The sequence below is a fragment of the Theropithecus gelada genome, chromosome 3 (assembly GCF_003255815.1).
Source record: "Theropithecus gelada isolate Dixy chromosome 3, Tgel_1.0, whole genome shotgun sequence".
Classification (NCBI taxonomy): domain Eukaryota; kingdom Metazoa; phylum Chordata; class Mammalia; order Primates; family Cercopithecidae; genus Theropithecus; species Theropithecus gelada.
The window spans coordinates 182,058,696-182,081,736 of NC_037670.1; the positions used below are offsets into that span (position 1 = coordinate 182,058,696).

Sequence of the window (23,041 nt, forward strand, 5' to 3'; positions counted from 1 at the left end):
CCCCCCACATCCCCGACTGCCTCCCCTTCCTACCCCCACATCCCTGGCTGCCTCCCCACACATCCTGGCTTCCTCCCCTTCCTCCCCACTCTCCTCCCACATCCCCGGCTGCCTCCCTTTCCTCCCCTTCAACATCCCTGGCTTCCTCCCCTTCCTCCCCCTACATCCCAGCTGCCTCCCCTTCCTTCCCTGACATCCCCTTCTTTCCCCGGCTCCCATCAGTGGTCATGCTTCACTTCCTCTCCCCACTCCTCCCTCATAAGGATCATTGTGTTCATGAAATAAACTCATTCCTTATTTTATTTTATATCTTCCATAGGTTTTGGGGAACAGGCAGTGTTTGGTTACATGAATAAGTTATCTAGTGGTGATGTGTGAGATTTGGTGCACCCGTCACCCAAGCAGTGTGCACTGAATCCAGTGTGTGGTCTTCTATCCCTCACCCTCCTGCCACCCATTCCCCCAAGTCCCCAAAGTCCACTGTGTCATTCTTAAGCCTTAGCATCCTCACAGCTTAGCTCCCACTTACGAGTGAGAACATGCGATGTTTGGTTTTCCATTCCCAAGTTACTTCATTTAGAATAATGGTCCCCAGTTCCATCCAGGTTGATGGGCATTTGGGTTGGTTCCATATTTTTGCAATTGCGAATTGTGCTGCTATAAACACGTGTGCAAGTATTTTTCTCATATAATGACTTCTTGTCCTCCAGGAGGACACCCATAAGTGGGACTGCTGGATCAAATGGTAGTTCTACTTTTAGTTCTTTAAGGAATCTCCACACTGTTTTCCATAGTGGCTGTACTAGTTTACATTCCCGCCAGCAGTGTAGAAGTGTTCCCTGTTCACCACGTCCACACCAGCATCTACTGTTTCTTGATTTTTTGATTATATCCATTCTTACAGGAGTAAGGTGGTACCACATTGTGGTTTTGATTTGAATTTCCCTGATCATTAGTGATGTTGAGCATTTTTCCCTGTGTTTGTTGGCCATCTGTATATCTTCTTTTGAGAATTTTCTATTCATGTCTTTAGCCCATTGTTTGATGGGATTGTTTCTTGCTAATGTGAGTTCTTTATAGAGTCTGGATATTAGTCTTTTGTCAGATATATACATCATGAAGATTTTTTCTCACTCTTTGGGTTGTCTGTTTACTGCTGAAAGAAATCACAGATGATGCAAACAAATGGAAACACACCCATGCTCATGGATGGGTAGAATCAATATTGTGAAAATGACCGTACTGCCAAAAGCAATCTACAAATTCAATCCAATCACCATCAAAATGCCACCATCATTCTTCACAGAACCAGAAAGAGACAATCCTAAAATTCTTATGGAACCAAAAAAGAGCCTGCATAGAAAAAGCAAGACTAAGCAAAAAGAACAATCTGGAGGCATCACATTACCTGACTTCAAACTATTCTATAAGGCCATAATCACCAAAACAGCATGGTACTGGTATAAAAATAGGCACATAGACCAATGGAACAGAATAGAGAACCCAGAAATAAACTCAAATACTTAACAGCCAACTGATCTTCGACAAAGCAAACAAAAACGTAAAGTGGGGAAAGGACACTCTATTCAAAAATGGTGCTGGGATAATCGGGATAATTTGCAGCCACATGTAGGAGAATAAAACTGGATCCTCATCTCTTCCCTTATCCAAAGATCAACTCAAGATGGATCAAGGACTTAAATCTAAGACCTGAAACCATAAAATTTCTAGAAAATAACATTGGAAAAACTCTTCTAGACATTGGCTTAGGCAAAGACTTCATGACCAAGAACCCAATAGCAAATGTGACAAAAACAAAGATAAATAGTTGGGACTTAATTAAACTAAAAAGGTTCTGCACAGCAAAAGAAACAATCAGCAGAGTGAACTCATTCCTTCTTCCAGTCTTCCAGCCCAAACAATCCCATTGTATATAAAGAGCTCACATCTTCCGTTGCACCAAAAGAGTTTAAAACCCAGCTCACCGCGAAAGCTATCGAGACTTTAAAAGAAGTCCCACCTTGTGTTTAAGAAAATCTCACTCATGTATTCCCAGCACAACAGTGCGCCCGCCGGCCTCAGGTCTGCTCCAGTCAGTGTGGACAGTAAAGCCCCTGACCACCCTGACCGTCCAGTTGTTGGCCACGGGGCCAACCGCTCCTCCATGCTTCATTCTGGCCCACTCTGTCCCAGGGGATGTTACTGGGGGAGGGCAGAGATGGCCAAAGCAGTGAGCAGAGGCAGGCCCACCTCTGCCCGTCACTACACCACGGTGGGCCCTGAGGTCCCAGTATCCGCTCACACTGAGCAGCTACAGAGCTTGCAGCTGACCCTGTGGCCCCTCTCCTATCCTGAGGATGAAGTGGTTCCTCTCCCAAGCCCCAGATCACAAACTGGACCCATGTGGCAGGCACTGAGCCCAGATGCCAGGCAGCCCCTAGCCCACGCCTTCACCCTGGAGCCATGACGCTAACCGTGCGTGGCAGCCATCGGCAGCAGGGTGGCCGGGAGGGAACCTTCAGAAAACACTGAGCCCCTGTGCGGCTGAGCCACGGCCTTCTGTGTGTGGACAGCCACCACAGAAGGGCTTTGCCAGAGGAAAATACAGTAAACTCAATGCACGCGTCCCGAGCTGGCCCGAGGACGTTTTATTCCAAAGCCATCTCTTGTGACGCCTGCCCTCTGCCCGATTATCTCAGTTATGTGTCGGTGCGATAGCCTCCTCCCTCCCATGGCTCCAGGCCACCCTGCTGCGCACGGAGGCGCCTCTCACAGTACCCAGGCTGCTGCTTCTCCATGACCCCCAGATGTCCCCGATGACAATTTCACTTTTAACTAAGGAGGCATCCACACCTCCACGCATCCACGCGTTCATCAGTATTGGGGGCCTTGGCAGCAACAGGTGAGTTTCCCAGGGCTGCAGAACCACAGAGCATGCCCCATGTATTTGACATATGGAGAGAGGCAGGAGGGGGTGTGGGACGGGCCCGCAGCTTTGCGGGTGTTGGAGGGATGAGGCCTTTGTTGTTCAAGGACTCATTGCATTGTTCAGGACACAGGCACTGAGGAGCTGATGGTCTGGGGAGAAAGACAGCACACGGCTAATGTGCTGGGGAACACGGTGCAGGGAAGGCACTGCAGACCCGGGAGGACATGCCCCCAGGACGGCACCTCGTGCTTCTCAGCGGCATCAGAGCTGAGTCTTGGACAGGGAGCCTGACGGGACAGGAGCTGGGGCATCAGTGCATGGGGAACCCCTCCTTGTGAAATAAGCCATCAGTAGGACCTGGAAAGGCCTGGGTGTCCAGACAAGCACCTGTCCCTGTCTGACAGCACAAGCAGGTGTGAGCACCTAGAACAAAGGGCCTGTGGTCATCAGCTGCAGTCAGTGTGAGGCTCCCACTCACCACCTTTGGCCTCATCCTTCCTGTGCTTGTGGCCTGGGCCCGGGGTGAGTTCCTGAGTCCTAAACCCAGGTGCCTTCCTGGGGGCCATATTCCTGGAGGGAGAGTGCCAAAGATATAGGCCTGGGATGGAATCCTTCGTGGAAAGGAATGCAGTTTGAACCATTCAGGACACTTGATGGCAGGTGGTTCCTTCCAATTCAAAGTAAGACGTAAATCCTTAAAATAACAGCAGTAGGGAAAAGAACGTGAAAAGCTCTGCACACAGGTGAGACTCAAAGACCATCAGGAAAACTGCACTTTCTGGACTAACACTGCTGTGCCCAGGGAGCGGCGATGTCCGAGGCAGGGCCCACTCTCTGGACCCCGGGAGATTCCCCTCCTCTCCAGCCTCACTTCCCTAGCCTGAGATGTACTCAGAATGTCTGAGGTCATTGGCAGTTCTCGAACCTTCTCTAGCACTGTCCAACTTGTTTGTCTCATGACCCAGGCTTCAAACAGCTCAGGGACAGGGATGAGTGTTCCCCTTCTTACATGTCCTGCTCTGTGCCAGGTCACTGCATGCCCCCCACTTGATGTGATGGACATCAACGGTGTCGGGGGTCACAGCACACTACTCTTTGTAACGCCCATGCAGTTAGATCGTCCCACTCAGCCCATAATGGTTAACAGCCTGGACACATTTCCTTCTGGTTCTTAGAGACAGATTTTTTTTTTTTTTTTTTAAAGATGGAGTCTTGCTCTGTCGCGCAGGCTGGAGTGCGGTGGTGCGATCTCAGCTCACTACAAGCTCTGCCTCCCAGGTTCAAGCAATTCTCTGCCTCAACCTCCCAAGTAGCTGGGATTACAGGCACCCGCCACCACGCCTGGCTAATTTTTGTATTTTTAGTAGAGCTGGGGTTTCACCATCTTGGCCAGGCTGGTCCTGAACTCCTGAACTCGTGATCCACCCGCCTCAGCCTCCCAAAGTGCTGGGATTACAGGCTTGAGCCACTGTGCCCAGCCTAGAGACAGATTTAAGGCAATGGAGCATCGGGGCATCTCTCCCTGGGATTTCTTTTCTGTGCTTCCTCACTACGCCCTCCTCGGAGCAGTCTGAGGCATCAGGAGGCCTGAGGAAGGCCAAGATGAAGACAGTGGAGGTCAGGTGAATCTCAGGCTCAGAGACTCCCAAGAAAGGCCCTGGAAGACACATCAGGATCAACACGACTGAAGAGCAAAGCTACTGCTGTGAAAATCAGGGATTTGTGGATGGATAAAAAAGTCATAGATAAGGAAATAGTAAGACACCAAGATCAGCAGCAGGACCCCTCACAAAATGAAAGAGGAGATGAAGACTACAGGGCTCACCTAGACAGGGACAGAAAGAGGAGAACAGAAGGGAGAAGAGAGCATGAGAAGAGGATGGATGGAGGCCTTGTCAGCAGTGGAGGAGAGCTTGAGGAAGAGCCAGCAACCACCCATGATCACAACCATCCCAGCTCCATCCCGAAATCCATCCCAGCTCCATCCCCAAATCCATCCCAGCTCCATCCCCAAATCCATCCCAGCTCCATCCCCAAATCCATCCCAGCTCCATCCCCAAATCCATCCCAGCTCCATCCCAGCTCCATCCCCAAATCCATCCCAGCTCCATCCCAAAATCTATCCCAGCTCCATCCAGCACCAACCACAGCTCCATCCTCAGTTCCACCCTCAGCTTTATCTCAACTCCACTCAGTTCCATCAAACTCAATCCCAGCTCCACCCTCAGCTCCATCCCAACTCCACTAAGCTCCATCAAACTCATCCTAGCTTCACTCTCATCCCAGCTCCATCCCACTTCCACTCAGCTACATCAAATTCCATCCCAGCTCTACCCCAGGTACACCCAAGGCTTCATCCCCAGCTCCATGAACCTCTATCCAGCTCCATTCCTACTCCATCCCAGCTCCATCCCAAGCTGAACCAAGCTCCATAGACTTTCATCCAGATTCATAAACTCTATCCCAGACCATGGAGCTCCATCCAGCTCCATCCATCTCATCTCCATCCACAGATCCATCCCAGCTCTATCCATCTCCATCCAGATGCATGCCCTGCTCTATCCCTACCTCCATCAGTTTCCATCCTAGCTCCATCTTACTTCATGCAGCCCCATCCAGCTCCACTGCAGCTCCATCCACTCTATCCCATCTCCACAGTACTCTATCCCCAGCTCCATCCAGCTCCATCCCAGCTCCACAGCACTCTATCCCCAGCTCCATCTAGCTCCATCTCCACACCCAGGCCCATCCTCAGCTCCATCTAGCTTCCCCCAGCTCCATTTCTGCTCTATCTCATTTTTATCCTTACGTCTTCCAAGTGGCATCTCCAGCTCCTTTCTGAGCTCCATCCCAGCTCATCCCCCTCTCTATCAAGTTCCACCCCAACCTCCATCTCTGCTCCCTCCCAGCTCTAGCCTAGTTTCCTCCAGAGCTCCACCATCACCTCCATCCTTGACTCCAGCTTCTTTCTTAGCTCCCTCCCTGCCTCCACACACACACACTTCTGTGTCATCTGGAAGAAGCCATTTCCACCTTTTCTGAGTCACTGTTTATCACTACTCAAAAATGTGCCACTGTGGGAATCCCCAAAACACTGATAAAGAGGATGTCTCCAGGGGCTGATGAAATGAGCCTCTCCACACAGACACCTGCTGTGGGGTCCGCCCTTGGGATATAACCCTGCCACACTGTCTGTGCCCTGCTCCCCAAAGGTGATAGAGTGCCTGTTACATGATTTTCACTAGTGTCCCAGGTCACAGGTTCACAGAAGATTAATCCTTGAATAATCACTAAAGATCAAGTAGGCGAACCTCTCTAATTTTAAAAATATAAAACTATGGCCCAGAGAGGAAAAGTCACTTCCCTGGGATCCCATAAAACCAGATTATCTAATTCTCCTTCAGCACAAAGAGGAACATTTTAAGATTCTGGAAGCATCTCAGTTCTTTCGGGTCTTGGGAGCTTCTATTTTCAACTTCTGTGAAATCTGTCCTGTGTAGTTTCCCTGGAGTTAATATTTCTTCCCTAGGAACCCAAAACACTGACTGGAAGCTACCTCACAAGAAACCAAGGTGGTGCCAACACACACGCTTGTCTCTGTTCTCACATACACCTAAGGGCCACGTGCCCCACATCGCTGCTGTCCCCCTTCTCTTCCCTTACCTCCATCTCCTGATCCCATCAGAAACCGGGACCTTGCTGTCCACTGTACATTAAGGTTATGGCATCTACACCTGCCGAGATCTGTCCCCTAAGTCACCTGGACAGCACCCCTTAGAAGTCATCCAGGTACCTGAAACAAACCTGTCTATCAATCAAACCCATAAGGAAGCTCCCTCAAACACTCTCCCTTCCTAAGTCCCTGGTGTGCTGAAAGCCACCCCATACATTTCCAGCACCTCAGTCACACCAGAAGTTAAAACACGGAAGTATTTCCTACCAGGTGGGAAACAGCTGCAGCCCCAGCCTACCCGCCACCTCCAGAACTCCAGGGGCCCCAACATCCCAGGCCACTCTGGGAACCAGAGGCCCTCCCTGTGGTGAGCCACACGGAAAACGCGTGACTGCCCAGGGGCACCAGGACTTCTGCCTGAGGCCCCGCCTGCCTGTGTTTCCACAGGCAGGCGTCACACTGTGCAGGTCAACACACACTTTGCACTCAGATCTACCCTCATCCCTGAAGCTGCCTTTCTACAATTCTTCAAATCCTGTCTCCCAGGCAGAAGTCACTCAGTGGTCACCCACTGCACTCAACGCTGTACCTGCTCTCTTCCCTCGCCTGTATCTCCTCGTGTCCCCTGCCCACAGCAGCCCATGAACATGTCCTCTCTCTCATGTGGATATCTGCCTCTGCCCTGCACCTGCCCCCTCTCACACTTGGATCCCTGCCCACAGCAGGCCCATGCAACTGCCCTCTCTCTCACTTGGATCTGGGAAAGTCCCCTGCCCACTGCAGCCTGGTGCACCTGCCCCCTCTCACACATGGATCCCTGCACATCCCCTGCCCACTGCAGTCTGGTGCACCTGCCCCCTCTCTCACCTGGATCTCTGCACCTCTGCTGCCTACTGCAGGCCCATACACCTGCCCCCTAAACACCTGCATCTCAGCATAGCCCCTTCTACTGCATTCACCCTGCGCCTGGTCCCACTCTCCCCTGGATCTCTGCAAACCACCTGCCCACTGTAGCCCAAGTACGTGCCCCTTTGCTCACCTGGATGTCTGCACAAGGCTGCCAATTAAAGCCCCATGCACCTGCCACCTCTCACCTGGATCTCTGCAGCCCACTTGCCCACTATAGCCCCATGAACAGCACCCCCCCACACCAGGATCTCTGTGCTCTCATTGCCACCACACCCACCTGGCACCGGCTCCCTCCCTCACCTTCCCCAGGTGGCCTCAGAGCTGCTGTATCTCAGCTGTAGTCAGACCATCTCCCTGTGTTCACCCTATAGGGTCCTCTCACTGTACGTACTGGGTCCCTAAATGGCCTCTCTGTCCCTGCTGAGCAGTCCTATCTGGCCTGCCCACCGGACCACCCTATTTCAAGGAAACCCCCAGCCTGTATGGGGCCCCCCGTGTCCCTCCACGTCTTTCCTGTCCATGGACATTTCCTTGAACATGCTCATTGCCTGTGTCTGTGCCCTGGGAATGGCATGGGCAGTGGTGAGCAGTCCGGAGTTGCATGTCACATCTCGCTCTGGGACACCTCCATGTGCCCTTCAGATTTCTACTTCTAGAAGTCTCTGGTATCAGGCTGGCTGGAGTGCTTCTCATGCATGTCCCCTAGTGCCCTCCATGCTAATGACCCATACACTCTTCTGTCTTTTCCTGGTAAGTGGCAGATTTGAGGCAGGGCCCATGTGTCTCAAAGGTGATGCCCAGTTCCTGGTGTGAGGCTGGGTTGCTGCAGGTGCCCAGTGAGCATCTGCTGTGAGGAACCACTGAGTGAACAAGGTCACCCCTGTGTGAAGGGGCCAGTGAGTGAACGAGGTCACCCCTGTGTGAAGAGTCAGCGAGTGAATGACATCACCCATGTGTGAGGGAGCCAGTGAGTGAATGACATCATCCTGTGTGAAGGAAGCAGTGAGTGAATGACGTTACCCCATGTGTGAAAGAGACAGTGAGTGAATGACATCACCCCTGTGTAAAGAGTCAGTGAGTGAATGAAGTCAACCCTGTGTGAAGGAGTCAGTGAGGGAATGACGTCACCCCTGTGTGAAGGAGCCTGTGAGTGAATGACATCATCCCTGTGTGAAGTAGTGAGTAAATGACATCACCCTGTGTGAAGAGTCAGTGAGTGAATGATGTCACCCCTGTGTGAAAGAGACAGTGAGTGAATGACATCACCCCTGTGTGAAGGAGACAGTGAGTGAATCACGTCACCCTGTATAAAGGAGTCAGTGAGTGAATGAAGTCAATGCTGTGTGAGGGAGCCAGTGAGGGAATGACATCACCCCTGTGTGAAGAGTCAGTGAATGATGTCACCCCTGTGTGAAGAGTGAGTGAATGACGTCATCCTGTATGAAACAGACAGTGAATGAATGACATCACCCCTGTGTGAAAGAGTCAGTGAGTGAATGATGTCACCCCTGTGTGAAGAGTCAGTGAGTCCCCCCATGTGAAGGACCCAGTAAGTGAATGACATCATCCTGTGTGAAGAGTCAGTGAGTGAATGACATCACCCCTGTGTGAAGAGTCAGTGAGTGAATGACATCACCCCTGTGTGAAGAGTCAGTGAGTGAATGACATCACCCCTGTGTGAAGAGTCAGTGAGTGAATGACATCACCCCTGTGTGAAGAGTCAGTGAGTGAATGACATCACCCCTGTGTGAAGAGTCAGTGAGTGAATGACATCACCCCTGTGTGAAGAGTCAGTGAGTGAATGACATCACCCCTGTGTGAAGAGTCAGTGAGTGAATGACATCACCCCTGTGTGAAGAGTCAGTGAGTGAATGACATCACCCCTGTGTGAAGAGTCAGTGAGTGAATGACATCACCCCTGTGTGAAGAGTCAGTGAGTGAATGACATCACCCCTGTGTGAAGAGTCAGTGAGTGAATGACATCACCCCTGTGTGAAGAGTCAGTGAGTGAATGACATCACCCCTGTGTGAAGAGTGAGTGAGTGAATGACATCACCCCTGTGTGAAGAGTGAATGATGTAATCCCTGTGTGATGAGTGAGTGAATGACACCACCTGTGTGTGAAAGGCCCAGTGAGTGAATGATGTAACCCTTGTGTGAAGAAGACAGTGAGTGAATGACATCACCCCATGTGAAGGAAACAGTGAGTGAATGACGTCATCCCGTGTGAAGAGTGAATGACATTACCTCTGTGTGAAAGGCCCAGTGAGTGAATGACGTCTCCCCTGTGTGAAGGACCCAGTGAGTGAACGTCACCCCTGTGAGGAGTCAGTGAGTGAATGACGTCACCCCTGTGTGAAGAGTCAGTGAGTGAATGACGTCACCCCTGTCTGACAAGTCAATGAGTTAATGACGTCACTCTTGTGTGAAGAGTGTGAGTGATGACATCACCCTGTGTGAAAGAGACAGTGAGTGAATGACATCACCCCTGTGTGAAGGGGCAGTGAGTGAATGATGTCATCCCTGTGTGAAGAGTCAGTGAGTGAACAACATGTGTAGGCAGGCACCCCTCGATCCACAGGCAGGTGGGCACATAGCCTGGGCGGGCCTCTTGTCTCAGGTCCTCCGTGGATGTCACTCTACCTTCCCTCTTCTCTCTGACCTTCTTTCCACACCCGGCTGTGCCCTGTGGGAGCTCCTGCAGCTTCTGCACTCAGCCATCTCTGCTCCAAGATTCACATATGCACGCATGGTTCCTCCTCAAGCACTTGTTGTGAGACAGGAAAGAGGCTGCCTCTGTGTGTACTCACACGCCAGCCCTGCGTGCCTCGTGCCCACAACTCTCTAAACCAGGTCACGCTGAGACCAGGGCCACGCCTGCTGTGGGAGCTGCAGAGGCTCGGGATCCAAAGCCAGGTCTCCGCAGGGCAGCACGTTTTCCTGACAGCCAGGGACAGGGCCGTGTCCACAGCAGGTGCTCATGAATGCGGCCGCAGCGTTCTCTGGGGTGGGCCATCCAGAGGCTCCCACACATTGGCACAGGGCATGTGCAGAATGTTCTAGAGCCTTGGGTGGTTCCAGCACCACAGGTTTGACACTTGGCTGCAGCGACAACGTCCTTCAGGAGATTTTCATCCTTCCCCTTAAACACTGGTTTCCACTGCCTCTAAATACCTTACCAAAGCTGCTGAAATCACCTTCTCACTTCTCTGAACAGGTTCCCTCGTGTAATTAACAAGAGCCACGGGCTCGCAGCTCCTTCCCTCCCATCCAGTCTCTGCGTCCGAGCAACAGGAGCCAAACAGACACCCAGGGCCCCGGACTTACTCCACGTCGGCGAATGCGCTGCTGGGCATCTGCAGGAGGCGGGCGACGTCCTCCACCAGCTGCCTTCCTTCCTCGGGGCGCAGGGGGCTGTGGACGACAGCAGGGATGGGGAGCAGTCACCACAGAGCCAGCAGTCCTGGAGAACTAAAGCCCCGTGGCCCCACAGCCCCGCTCCCTGGTCCCCACACACACCCTGCTCTCCTGGCCTGGGGTCAGCTGCCCCCTCAGGCACGAGGGGTCACCTGAGTTTCAAGCAACCAGACAAACAGTGCAGTGCAGACGGGGCTGTGGGAAGCGCAAGTGTCTGACCGTGCGGAGACTGGCTCCTCTCGGCCTTCAGTAAAAATACAATAAAGGGGAGAAGGGCAAAGGGACGGACAGGTGCGGCGAATGCTGGGACTCTGACTGAAGACGGGGCAGATCCATGGAGAAAGCACCTGTTTTTAATGGGCTCTGATGTGAACCAGGACCCAATGAGGGGCGATTTAACTACCCAGTGGAAGGGTAAGCGTGGAAACCAGGCAGCCAGCCCGCTGGCAGCAACTCAGGGCAGCGGGCGGGGGCACTCGCGGAAGCCACTGTGGCCGCAGACTCCCCACAAGGCCGCCTGGCTGGGGACCTGTTCTGTCAAGAGGCACGAGCATCACCAGGGTGGTTTGCAGCTTGATGGCTCATCCTGAAGGCTAGCATTCAGGTTCAAAGTCATGAGTTGCCTGTGAAATCCTGTTAGTACCACTTTAACGGAGTATTAAGTTACACTGTTATGTAAAAGCATGTTGTACTGCAAAGGCTTTCACCCCAGCAGACCGAAACGCCTGCATTCCTCATCCAGTGAGCATGCAGGATGCCAGCAGGGCGCCAGGAGCTGCTTCCTAATGCAGCAATGAACAGCAAGACCAGCCCTGCTCTCAAGGGGTCCACGTTCTAGAGATGCTGTAGAAATCAATCATACTACGATGGGTTGAATTATGTCACCTAAAAATTCATATGTTGAAACCCTAAAGCCCAAATGTGAACTGATTTGGAAATAGGGCCATCGTAGATTCAGTTAAGCTGGGGTCAATAGGGTGAACCCTAAGCCAATATCACTGGTGTCCATTTGAAAGGCGGGTTCAGACTCAGAGACAAACACACATAGCACAGGGCAGCATGAAGACACGGGGAGAAAAGCCCGACAAGCCGAGGTCCTCTCAGGCCAGTGGCAGGAGGGGCGAGGCCGGGAGCAGACCCTCCTCAGCCTCGGGGGAACCAGCCCTGCCCACACCTGGGTCTTGGACTTCCAGCCTCTGGGACGGAGAGAAGATGGATTTCCCACTCTGGAAGTGTGTGCCAGCAGCCCAGGCAGACTAGCTCCTGTCGGCTGACAGTGAGTTCTCTGGGGGAGACAGCTGGGTAGAGAAGTGGCGTGCAGGGCTGGGGAGGGAAGGGCACAGAGGAGAGACTGTCTTGTAAAGTGGGCTGTAGGAGGCCTCTCCAGTGGGGCCCTGTTTGAACAGAGGCGAGGGAGCTGGAAACAGGGTAGCAGACAGTGAGCAGAGAAGGCGAGGGGGCCGCGGTGCCCCATGGTGAGGAGGTGAAGTCACAGAGCATCTGGGTAGGCTTTGGCTACTGCACCACGCACTTCTCCCTGCACATGGGCACAAGTTCTCACTCCATAAGCAGATTCTACCTTGGCATTAACTGCATGAATGAATGAACACAAAAATGTCAAAAACAGCAAAAAGTCCAACAGTTTTAAAATCACTAAAATGTAAACTATTAAATGAACCCCACTCAATTTACAAAGTTTCTGTAAAACTAAAAGCGGGAATGAGTTTTGGGAAGATGGTGAGTAGGAAGCACCAGGAATCCGTCTCCCACCTGACAACATTGTGCTAGCAGGATCTGTCTGATGTAACCGATCCTTGAACTCTGAAGCCTAATGAAGGCCTCCAACTTCTAGGGGAAGGTCTGGATACACCTTGCGTCAATGTCAGCTTTCATCACAGTAGGAGCTACCCCTACCTCACCTCCAGCCCTATGGCAGGTAGCTGTGCACATGTTCCTGGAGCAGCCTGCACACACTGGCAGGAGCCAGAACAGGCAATACAGATGTTGTCCTCCAAATATTGGGAATCTGTAATCTCACTGCTGATTGCTGCTTCTCATCACAGAGGTGCAGGCAAGGAGGAAGGCACCATTGTTTGGCCACCTCCTCGTTGTTGCTGCTCCTCCCCCTCTGGCCAAAGTGACTTACAGGGGATTTAAAATGCTAATACCCATTTTTTCCACCTTCATTTTTCTCTTTTTCCGCTTTTGGGAGCCAGAAATTAAAGACAAGAATATTCAAAAGTAACTGAATATACAGGGAAAATTAGAAAGTCACCACACATGCGCAGGGAAAGGCTCAGACAAGACCATAAGTTTATACCTCAGGCTGATCCTTGGCACAGAGACAGCCTACAACAAATTTAAAAGAAAGACAAACAAAAAATAGCAAACCTATGGAAAGACAATCTGATTTCCAGAGTTAGATTAAAATTTCGAGTTTTCAACAAAAATTGCAAAGCATATAAAGAAACATTCAAAGGAAAAAGGTAAGTCAACAATAATTGTCTCTAAAAAAAGACCTGATGGCAGATGTACTAGGCAGACTTTAAAACAATTGTCATAAAAATGCTTGAAGAACTAAAGAAAGATGTAAAAAAGTAAAAAAAAAAAAAAACCATATATGAAAAATGAAAATGTCAAAGAGAAAACCTAAAATATAAAAGAAATTCTGAAGCTCAAAATACAATAGCTGAAATTAAAAAGTTCACTAGAGAGATTCAAAGGCAGATTTGAGCAAAAAAACTAAAGACTCAGTGAACTTGAAGATAGGACAATGGAAATTATTGAGTCTAAGAAATAAAAAGAAAAAAAGATTGAAGAAAAGTGACAAAATCCTAAGCGACATGTGGGACACCACCAAGAGAACAGTATATGAATTGTGAGAGGAAATTGTGCCAAGAAGAAAAAAAAAAAGAGATAAAGGGGCAGAGAAAATACTTGAAGAACAATACCTGAAAACTTCCCAAGTTTGATGAAAGACGTGGATATAAACATCTGAGAAGCTCAATGAACTCCAAGTAAAATTAACTCAAAGAGACACATTTTAACTTTTTTTTTTTTTTTTTTTTTTTTTTTTGAGATAAAGTCTTGCACTCCCAGGCTGGAGTGCAGTGGCGTGATCTCAGCTCACTGCAAGCTCCGCCTCCCAGGTTTACGTCATTCTCCTGCCTCAGCCTCCCAAGTAGCTGGGACTACAGGCTCCGGCCACCTCACCCGGATAGTTTTTTTGTATTTTTTAGTAGAGAACGGGGGTTTCACCGTGTTAGCCAGGATGGTCTCGATCTCCTGACCTCATGATCTGCCCATCTCGGCCTCCCAAAGTGCTGGGATTACAGGCTTGAGCCACCGCGCCCGGCCTTAACTAAATTTTTAAAAGACAAAGACAAATGGAGAATCCTCCTCTTACATTTGAAAGCAGCAAGAAAGAAGCAGTTCATCACACACCAGGGTTTCCAAATATTATCAGCAGAAACTTTGCAGAACAGAAAGCAGTGAACAAATATATTCCAAGTGCTACAGAAAAAAAAAAAAAAAACCCTGTGAAATAAGAATCATATATCCAACAAAATTGCACTTCAGAAGTGAAGAAGAAATTAAGACATTTTCTTAGATAAACCAAAGCTGAGAGAGTTTGTTATCACTAGACCTGCCCTGCAAGAAATATTCCAAGGAGACCTGCAGGATGAAATAAAAGGACACTGGACAATAACTCAAAGCCATATAAAAAATTACAATCTCAATAAAGGCAAATATATGGTGAATTATAAAAGATAGTGTTACTGTAACAGTAGTTTGTAACTCCTTTTAGTTCTCTATGTGATTTAAGAGACTAGTATATACCTTAAAAACTATTACTAGATAAAACTAGTATTATTATAACTTTGGTTTGTAACTCCACAGTTTGTTTTCTACATAATTTAAGAAATGAATAAATTTTAAACAATTATTAGTTTATAACCTGGGACATGCAATGTATAAGGATGCAATTTTGTGATACCAATAGCCAAAAAGGGTGGGTAAATAGCTGTAAAGGAGCATAATTTCTGTATGTTATTGAAGTCAAGCTAGTATAAATTCAAGTTAGTGTTGTAATTTTCAGATGTTAAATCTAATCCTCTGTGATAAACACAAAGAAAATAGCTATAAAATAGGTATAAAAAGAGATAAAGGAATTTAGGCATTTAGTTTTTAAAACTCTACTAAACACAAAAGAAGATAGTAATGCAGAAAATGAGTGGCAAAAAATCCATAATGCACATAGAAAACAAATATTAAAATGACAGAAGTCCTTCCTCATCATTAATTACTTTAAATGTAAATAGGTTAAATTCTCCAATCAAAAGACAGATATTAGCAAAATATGATATTCCACAGATCTTTTAAGGACTATTTCTATAGTGCACAACCAGGGATGTCTATTTGCATAAACATCACAGTCTTTGTTTTCAAGCATGTCAGTAACGTCTTCTTTTTTTGTCGCCCAGGCTGGAGTGCCGTGGCATGATCATTGCTCACTGCAGCCTCGACCTTCCCAGGCTCAGGTGATCCTCCCACCTCAGCCTTCCCATTAGCTGACACTACAAGTTCCTGCCAGCATGCCTTGCTAATTTTTCTATTTTTTGTAGAGATGGGGTTTTGGCATGTTGCCCAGGCTGGTCTCAAGCTCCTGGGCTCAAGAAATCCACCACCTTCGTCTCCCAAAGTACTGAAACTATAGGCATCAGCCACCACAGGTGGCCAATGTCTGCTTTTAATATAAGAGATAGCACTGTAAGTGTATTATTGCTACATTTTTAGTTTAATGTAAAAGTTCCAATTTTGACTATTAAAGGAAAGTAAAATATTTACATCACTATTTAAGAAACCTCATAATGTACCTAGAGTGTATAGAGTACTCTTAAAACTCAGTAACAAAAATACAAACAATACCATTTAAAAATGGTCAAAGGACTTGAATGGACATTCCTCTAAAGAAAATATACAAATGGCCAAAAGCACATGAAAAGATGCTCAACATCACTAATCATTAGGAAAACACAAATCAAAACTCCAATGTGATACCACCTCATACCTATCAGGATGGCCACTGTAAGAAGAAAAAGACCCAGAAAATAACAAATGGTGGCAAAGATGTGGCTAAATTGGAACTCCTGTGCCTTGTTGGTGAGAATGTCACATGGTATATCGAGTGTGGACGAGTATGGAGACTCCTCAAAAAATGAACAATAGAATCGCACTTTTATTAACTCCACTCCTTGGTATCTACAGCGTCCCCCGTTAGCTGCAGTTTGTTTTCTGTGGTTTCACGTACCTGAGGTACAGTACGAGAAGATATTTGAAAGGCAGAGACCACATTTACACAACTTCTATTACAGTAAATTGTTATAATTGTTTCATTTTATCACTAGTTATTATTGTTAATCTCATACTAATTTATAAATTAAGCTTTATCATAAGTATGTATGTATAGGAAAAACCGTAGTTTATATAGGGTTCTCCACTATCTGAAGTTTCAAGCATCCACTGGGGGTCCTGGAATGTCTCCCCCTTAAATAAGGGGGAGACTTTACCCAAAAGAATTGAAAACAGGGTCTCAAAGAGATGTTAGTGCCTCACGTTCACAGCAGCATTATTCTCAATCACTAAAGCACGGGGGCAACTGAAGGGCCTACTGACGGACAAAAGGAGGAGCAAAGCATGGCCCGCACCAAAAGTAGAATATTATTCTAGTCCTGAACAGGAAGAAATTCAGACACATGTGACAACATGGGTGAACCCTGAAACATGATGCTAACTGAAATAACCTGGGCATAAAAGGACAAATCCTGTCTGTCTACCCATGTGAGATTCCTAGAATCCTCAAATTCACAGAGAAAAAGTAGTGTGAAGGGTGCGGGGGGCTGGGGTAGGGTAGTGTTTAATGGGGACGGAACTTCAGTTTTACAGGATGAAAAGAGCTCTGGGGATGGACAGTGGTGATGGCGGCACAACACCACAAATATTCTTAATGCTGCTGAATTCTATGCTTAAACATGGGTAAGACAGTACATTTTATGTTCTATATATTTTATCACAAGAAATTGGGAAGATGAAATAAGGTGATTAGTGTGAAAGCACCGTGACACGTGGCCGCTCCCCACATCCAAGGCAGTGTCCCAGTCTTCGTTCCATCTCTGCTTCAGCGGAACACTCCTCGTGGCTCACGGAGAAAGCTGAGCCAGGCTCCTGCTGGGTCCCTGGCAAAGCTCCTTTCTGCTCCCTGTCTCCAAGGAAAGCCTGTGGCATATTCTTTAAAGTGGATTTTTCAAGGTCGCGTTCCGTGTAATTTTACAATTGAGAAACAAGCCATTTTCCTTTCAAGAGTGGCTGCTGGAAGGGGAGGGGTCCCAGATGTCCCCTCTCTTTTCCTGCACATTTTGGATGTCTGCTGTAACCCAGCTCAGCCCCTGCCCCAAAGCATCCTCCAGGGCCATCTGAACAGCTTGTGAAGGGCACTAGTGTCAGAAAAGGCCTGAATGGCCAGATGTTGGGCCAGAAGGGAGGCAATAGGGAAAGGAGCCAGGGTGGGCCACAAAGGTGAGCTCAGGCTGCAGCTGGACAGAGCAATGACCCACCACAGCCAGCTCAGCTCCACCCTGGCTGAGACCAGCCCAGGCTGCTGAGAACACCAGCCCTGAATCCAATCAGCCTCCCTGCTCCAAGCCAACCCCTCCTGGCAGGCAAGTGTGATGCTTCCAGAAGAGCCCCTCCTCCCTTTCCTGCAATGCTTCCAGACAAGCCCTTCCTTTCTTTCCCTGCAGCTGCAGGTTCCTTCCTCCCAGCTCCTGTGCTTCCCGCAGCCTGGGCTTTTCTCTCTGCCTGAGCCTGGTGGTGACGGCTCCAAGGGGCCAGCCTGCCTGCTCCCATCGCTGAACTGCCTCGCCTCAGCCCCCTGCACCCCAGCCTCCCTGGGCCTCCCCATCCTTGGAGCCATTAGGAAGAGGGCAGGTGGAGAAGGGCAGGTGGAGAAGGCCGGGACCAGCCACACCACTCCAATCGACGAAGACAGAAACTGCTGCTCTTCAGGCTTTCCCTAAAACTCCCTCTGTGCTTTGATTAGCACCACTCAGCTCATGACTTATTTTAAAAGGTCTCTAGTACTTTCATATTTTAATCCTGCCTCCCCCCGTAAACTGCAAACTCATTGAGGGCAGGAGCCACATGTCATCTGAGTTTGTTTCTTCCAAGCCTACTGCCCCGTGCGGAGAACAAACCAACTTCCCAATCAAAGTTTGCTACCAAATTCCATGAGTCTCCTTTTCTAGCATGTTTCAAACCAAGGGGATGGTATCAGGACATGGGAGGGGCTTTACCACGAATCCTGGGCCCAGCCCTCTGCCCTCCACACTCCAATACGGAAACCAACAGAAGCATCCACAGGATTCCTACAACACCCTGAAGACAACGAGGAAGTCCACAAGCCCAGAATGTGTTTGTGAACCCGCTGCCTCCACAAGCCAGTGTGTCCCCAGTTACACAAAGTGTACGGGACGTGCAGTCCACCCCGTTCCTACCTCAGCCTGGCAAGGGGGACAGTGCCGGCCGGGCAGGCAGGGGTGTCACGGCCCCTCTGTAAAGCAGACGAGTGGTGGGTCCATTCTGTAAAGCAGATGAACAAGATAGGGCTGACTGCTCACAAGGAGCACACGGCCGTTTCTATTTCATCTTTAAAGGCACGGCCATTGTCTGTCATTCCCAGGCCTGAAGTTCCTTAGAAGGCAGTTGGACGTCATCCTGAAAACGAGTGGGAGGATCCAGCAGGTGCGATGTGCTGTGTCTGCATGTGGCGGCTTCCACCCTCAATACCTGGACGCTAATATTGCCGTGGAAGAGAAACAGGCATGAGCCCTTTCATGGGGTCAGGGTCGGAGCTGGGAGTGCCTGTGAGGGCAGTGGCATGACTTTGAAAGGACTTTCAAAGCTAAAGATGGTGTCTCCTCTCTCTAGAGCGTTTCAGTTCTGAAGGGCAGAGGCACGTTTGCGACGTCTCTAAGCTCAACCACGTTGGACAAGCCTGTTCCTATGAATCTACTGAATCAACCACACAGGAGGCCCTAAGGCCTCGGCAAGCACTTGCTGGAGGGAGGCTCGGGGTGAGAAGGGACAGTGTCTTCCTTCCACGGTGTCCTCCCATCCCCAGTACAGCACGGGGGCTTCTGTGTGGCACCACATCTCCCTGAAATGAGTGCACGGGCAGACAGATGAGCAGGAAATGACTACGGGAGTGTCACCCCTAAAAATCAGACTAGTGAAAAGTATGTAAGGGTTGGAAATATTCAGAGTAGTAAAAACTCTGGGAAGCTCCTGTGCTGGACGCCACACTGAGGCCCCAGACGGCAGTGGGATCTGCCATTCAGCAGACCCCTGAGGAACGCACTATTATCAGCCTCATTTTAAAGAGAAACCGAGGCTAGAGGAACTGAAGTCACTGCCCAAGATTACACTACTAAACTCCCAGGAGAAAAGCTCAAACATCCAGGCAACGTTCCAACGTAGGTGCCCAGAAAAGCGGGGTGAGCCCGGGGACCTGTTGCCACCTATACTCCTTAACAAAACCGAAAGAAGTCTACATGAAATTACACGAAATTTCTCCACGTCTCCTTTTGGCAACCTTGTTATTGCCTCTTCCTTGCGGGCCAGATGAAATCAAGCCGAGAACAGGACCCATCATCCCCGACGCTCCTGTTGACCACACTCTGCGCTTCTGCAGCTTCATCCGCCCGATCTGGGCCATCCTACAGACGCCACGGCAACCGACGGCACGGTGACCGACAGACACCACAATGACCGACGCCACACCTGTCTCCACCCTGGATCCCCTGCACGCCCGCTCGCTTCCTGCAGGAGTCTAACGTTGGGGTCTGGGAAAAGGAGGCTTTGATGCTTCGTGCACCCAAACTGAAGCTTCCTCCTGCAGCCCACCATGCAGCCCTGGAGCTCGTGCGCCCCACCCACACCGACAACCCTGGACCACTCCTAGTGGGGTTGTCCACACCATCAACTCTTCCGGGCAGAAAATCAGGAGGAAAACCACTGTATTCTGACAACTTATTTTTGAGCATAAGGATGAGACTGTACTGCTCACTATAAACACCTTTTAAATGCCAGCAGCTAACTAAAGATCTAGGTACGGTAGGTCTACACAGCGTCACCTTTAAAAAGTGTGCCAAGTAGGATCAGGAAGTGCTTCCAACAGGAGCCATGAACCCGTGTTGACCCAGGGGAGCTGGTTCTCTACTGGACCTCAGACCCGTGCTGACCCAGGGGAGCTGGTTCTCTACTGGACCTCAGACCCATGCTGACCCAGGGGGAGCTGGTTCTCTAACCTGACTGGACCTCAGACCCGTGCTGATCCAGGTGCAGCTGGTTCTCTAACCTGACTGGACCTCAGACCCGTGCCGACCCAGGGGGAACAGGCTCTAACCTGACTGGACCTCAGACCCGTGCCGACCCAGGGGAGCTGGTTCTCTAATCTGACTGGACCTCAGACCCGTGCTGACCCGGGGGGAGCTGGTTCTCTAACCTGACTGGACCTCAGACCCGTGCTGACCCGGGGGGAATGGGTTCTCTAACCTGACTGGACCTCAGAACCGTGCCGACCCAGGGGGAGCTGGTTCTCTAATCTGACTGGACCTCAGACCCGTGCTGACCCAGGGGGAACGGGCTCTCCAACCTGATTTGACCCAAGCATGCTAAGTCAGCTTCCAATAGGACAGAGAGCGCTGGTGGTCTCTGCATGATGTGTAGAGAGAGATGCAAAGTCTGCGTTTGATTCTCCCCATCTGCCACACAGAGAGGCACAACTTCTAGCAGGCCCCTCTGAACTTCTCATTTTCATGTGTTGTTCCAGCTCGTTTACTGAGCGGCCTGAAAAGCTGCTGGTTTTGAGTAGAGCCCAGAATGAGAGAAGGCTCTGCAGCAGCTCCAGGCTCTGTGCAGGCTACTCTGCCTCCTGGGCCACATGACCCAGCAGATCCAAGGGTGCCTGAAAGGGCAGAGGCAGAGATGCATGTTGTCTGGAGCCTTTGGCAGGTTCCTCTCTAGGTGAACTGGCCCTTAGGATGTTAGGGCAATGCTCTGTCCTCCTTGTGGATAATGACTGCCTTTGAGAAACAGCTGTTGCCCCACTATGGGGCTTCAGTAGGGACTGAATGCTTAAACATGGGCCACCAAGCTACCATGGGACCGGAGTTGCTCATCATGAACTGAATGTTTTCTGACCCACCAAGCCAGAAAGTTGGGTGTGCACAGCAGCATTCCATCATCAAATGGAAGTGGTACGTGTCCAGGCCTAAGCAGGCCCTAAAGGCACAAGTCACATAAAGAAGTGCCCCCAATGCCGACGGTCCCCACTCCTACTGCACTGCCTTCTCTCTCCCAGCCTGCACCTACAGCCTCCTGGGGAGTTCCCTAAAATCAGCTGTCGGAAGCAGACCTGGGCCTGGCTTCCAGATGGTTCTGCACGATATGCAGGCACCCACGTTAGTGGACAGCTGCAGCACTACTGCCCCTTTCTGGAACACCCCTAAAAGGACAGCGGTGAAGGGAAATTCTCCGACGGACAGAACTATGGGCCATACATCTGGCTGTTTACTTTGCTTGGAGACAGAAATAGCCAAATGTGTGATTATTACAAATTAATGGGCCATGGCCAATGGTTTGGCCGGATGGTCAGAGTCTTGAAGACACATAATGGAAAATTGGTGACAAAGACACTTGAGAAAGAGGTGTGTGGACAGACGTCTCTGAATGGGGAGAAGGCATGAACAGGAAGCTGCCTTCCGGGCGGGACAAGCGCAGAGCTGGGGTCTCCTGTGGGAGCCTGGCTGCCGGGGACGGAGGGAGGGGCCTGGCGGAGTGTGCCCAGGATGCACCTGCAGAGCTGCCAGCCAGCCTGGGCCGCGCCAGGGCTGGGGTCTGTATCTCAGGAGCAGTGGAGTCACAGCCAGATTTCAACAGGAGAGGGTGACGGGGCCAGGTTTGGTTTTGTGGAGTCCTCTTTGGGTTCAATGTGCATGGCGGGTGTACAGAGCCGTTATGCGGGTGTGCAAGAGAGAAGGCCCTGCAGTGTGGAGGCGAGAGGCTCAGACGGCCTGGACCAGGGTGGGAGCAGGGAAGAGGGAAGAAGAGGAGACAGCATGGAAGGAGCCATAGGAGGGGAGACAGCTGGCCGTGCAGGGAGCCGGGTGGGGCACAGAGCCCACTGAGCTGCCAGGCTGGCGAGACGTGGCTCAGGCCCAACCATGGCACTGGGTCTGAGGACCCTGACTCTGCTTCCCCTGGGCGGAGTCTGATGCACCTGGGAAGGGGCCACATGGAGACGTCCCCAGGACACTGGCATGGGCAGCAACGCCCAGAGCAAGAAACCCCAGAAACAGCCCCGGGAGCGGGGCAGCCACCACCGCGCCGCCTCCCGCGAAGCAGGGCCGTCAGGAGCCATCGACACAGCCTGGGGCCTCTTGGTGATGGTGGAGGGAACACGGAGGGGAGGTCGGATCCCAGAGGAATCATGGAATCAGGGCTGGTGGGAGGCCTCACTGAGAACGCAGGAGGGAGAGCAGAACAAGGTCCACAAACGAGTTTGCAGGTAAAACTGCGGCTCCAGCGATGACCACAGATTCTGCGAGTCTTAATTCAGGGGCCTGGGGACTTGGTTAAAGCTATTTCCACCCTCGAACAATGACATTTCTGTAGCCCTTACCAGGGCGTCTACAGCTTCCCACACTCAAATTCCAAACAACCGATAAGTTAAACTCAGAGGCTTCCGACTTCCTTCAGGGGAAAATTACTCGTTTATCTTTGAACCTCTCATCTTCCAGAGGCGTTCCTGGGTCTCCACTGGCACAGGGCGTTCCATAAACAGGTGTCTGACTTTACAGCTGGGGGCCCCAAGGCCCAGTGAGCTGGCAGGAAGCAGCCCCCACAGCCCACGATTCAGAGCTGGAAGGAAGGGTCTGCCTCACGCCCCTCCCACGGCCGCCCCCCCCCCCCGCCTCACGCCCCTCCCACGGCCGCCCCCCCACCTCACGCCCCTCCCACGGCCGCACCCCCACCTCACGCCCCTCCCACAGCAC

General features: G+C 50.5%; 1 protein-coding gene across 2 annotated transcripts in view; it reads right to left on the bottom strand.

Annotated features, from left to right (window-relative positions):
• PTPRN2 (protein tyrosine phosphatase, receptor type N2) overlaps positions 1 to 23,041 on the bottom strand; it is an 898,882-nt gene that overhangs the window by 446,191 nt on the left and 429,650 nt on the right. Inside the window, exon 10 of one of the 2 annotated variants that reach the window (XM_025379167.1) lies at positions 10,839 to 10,925. The exons of the other annotated variant lie outside the window; for it this stretch is intronic. Coding sequence (XP_025234952.1) covers positions 10,839 to 10,925 — 87 coding nt within the window. The remainder of the gene's footprint in view (positions 1 to 10,838; positions 10,926 to 23,041) is intronic. 2 annotated transcript variants of the gene reach the window in all.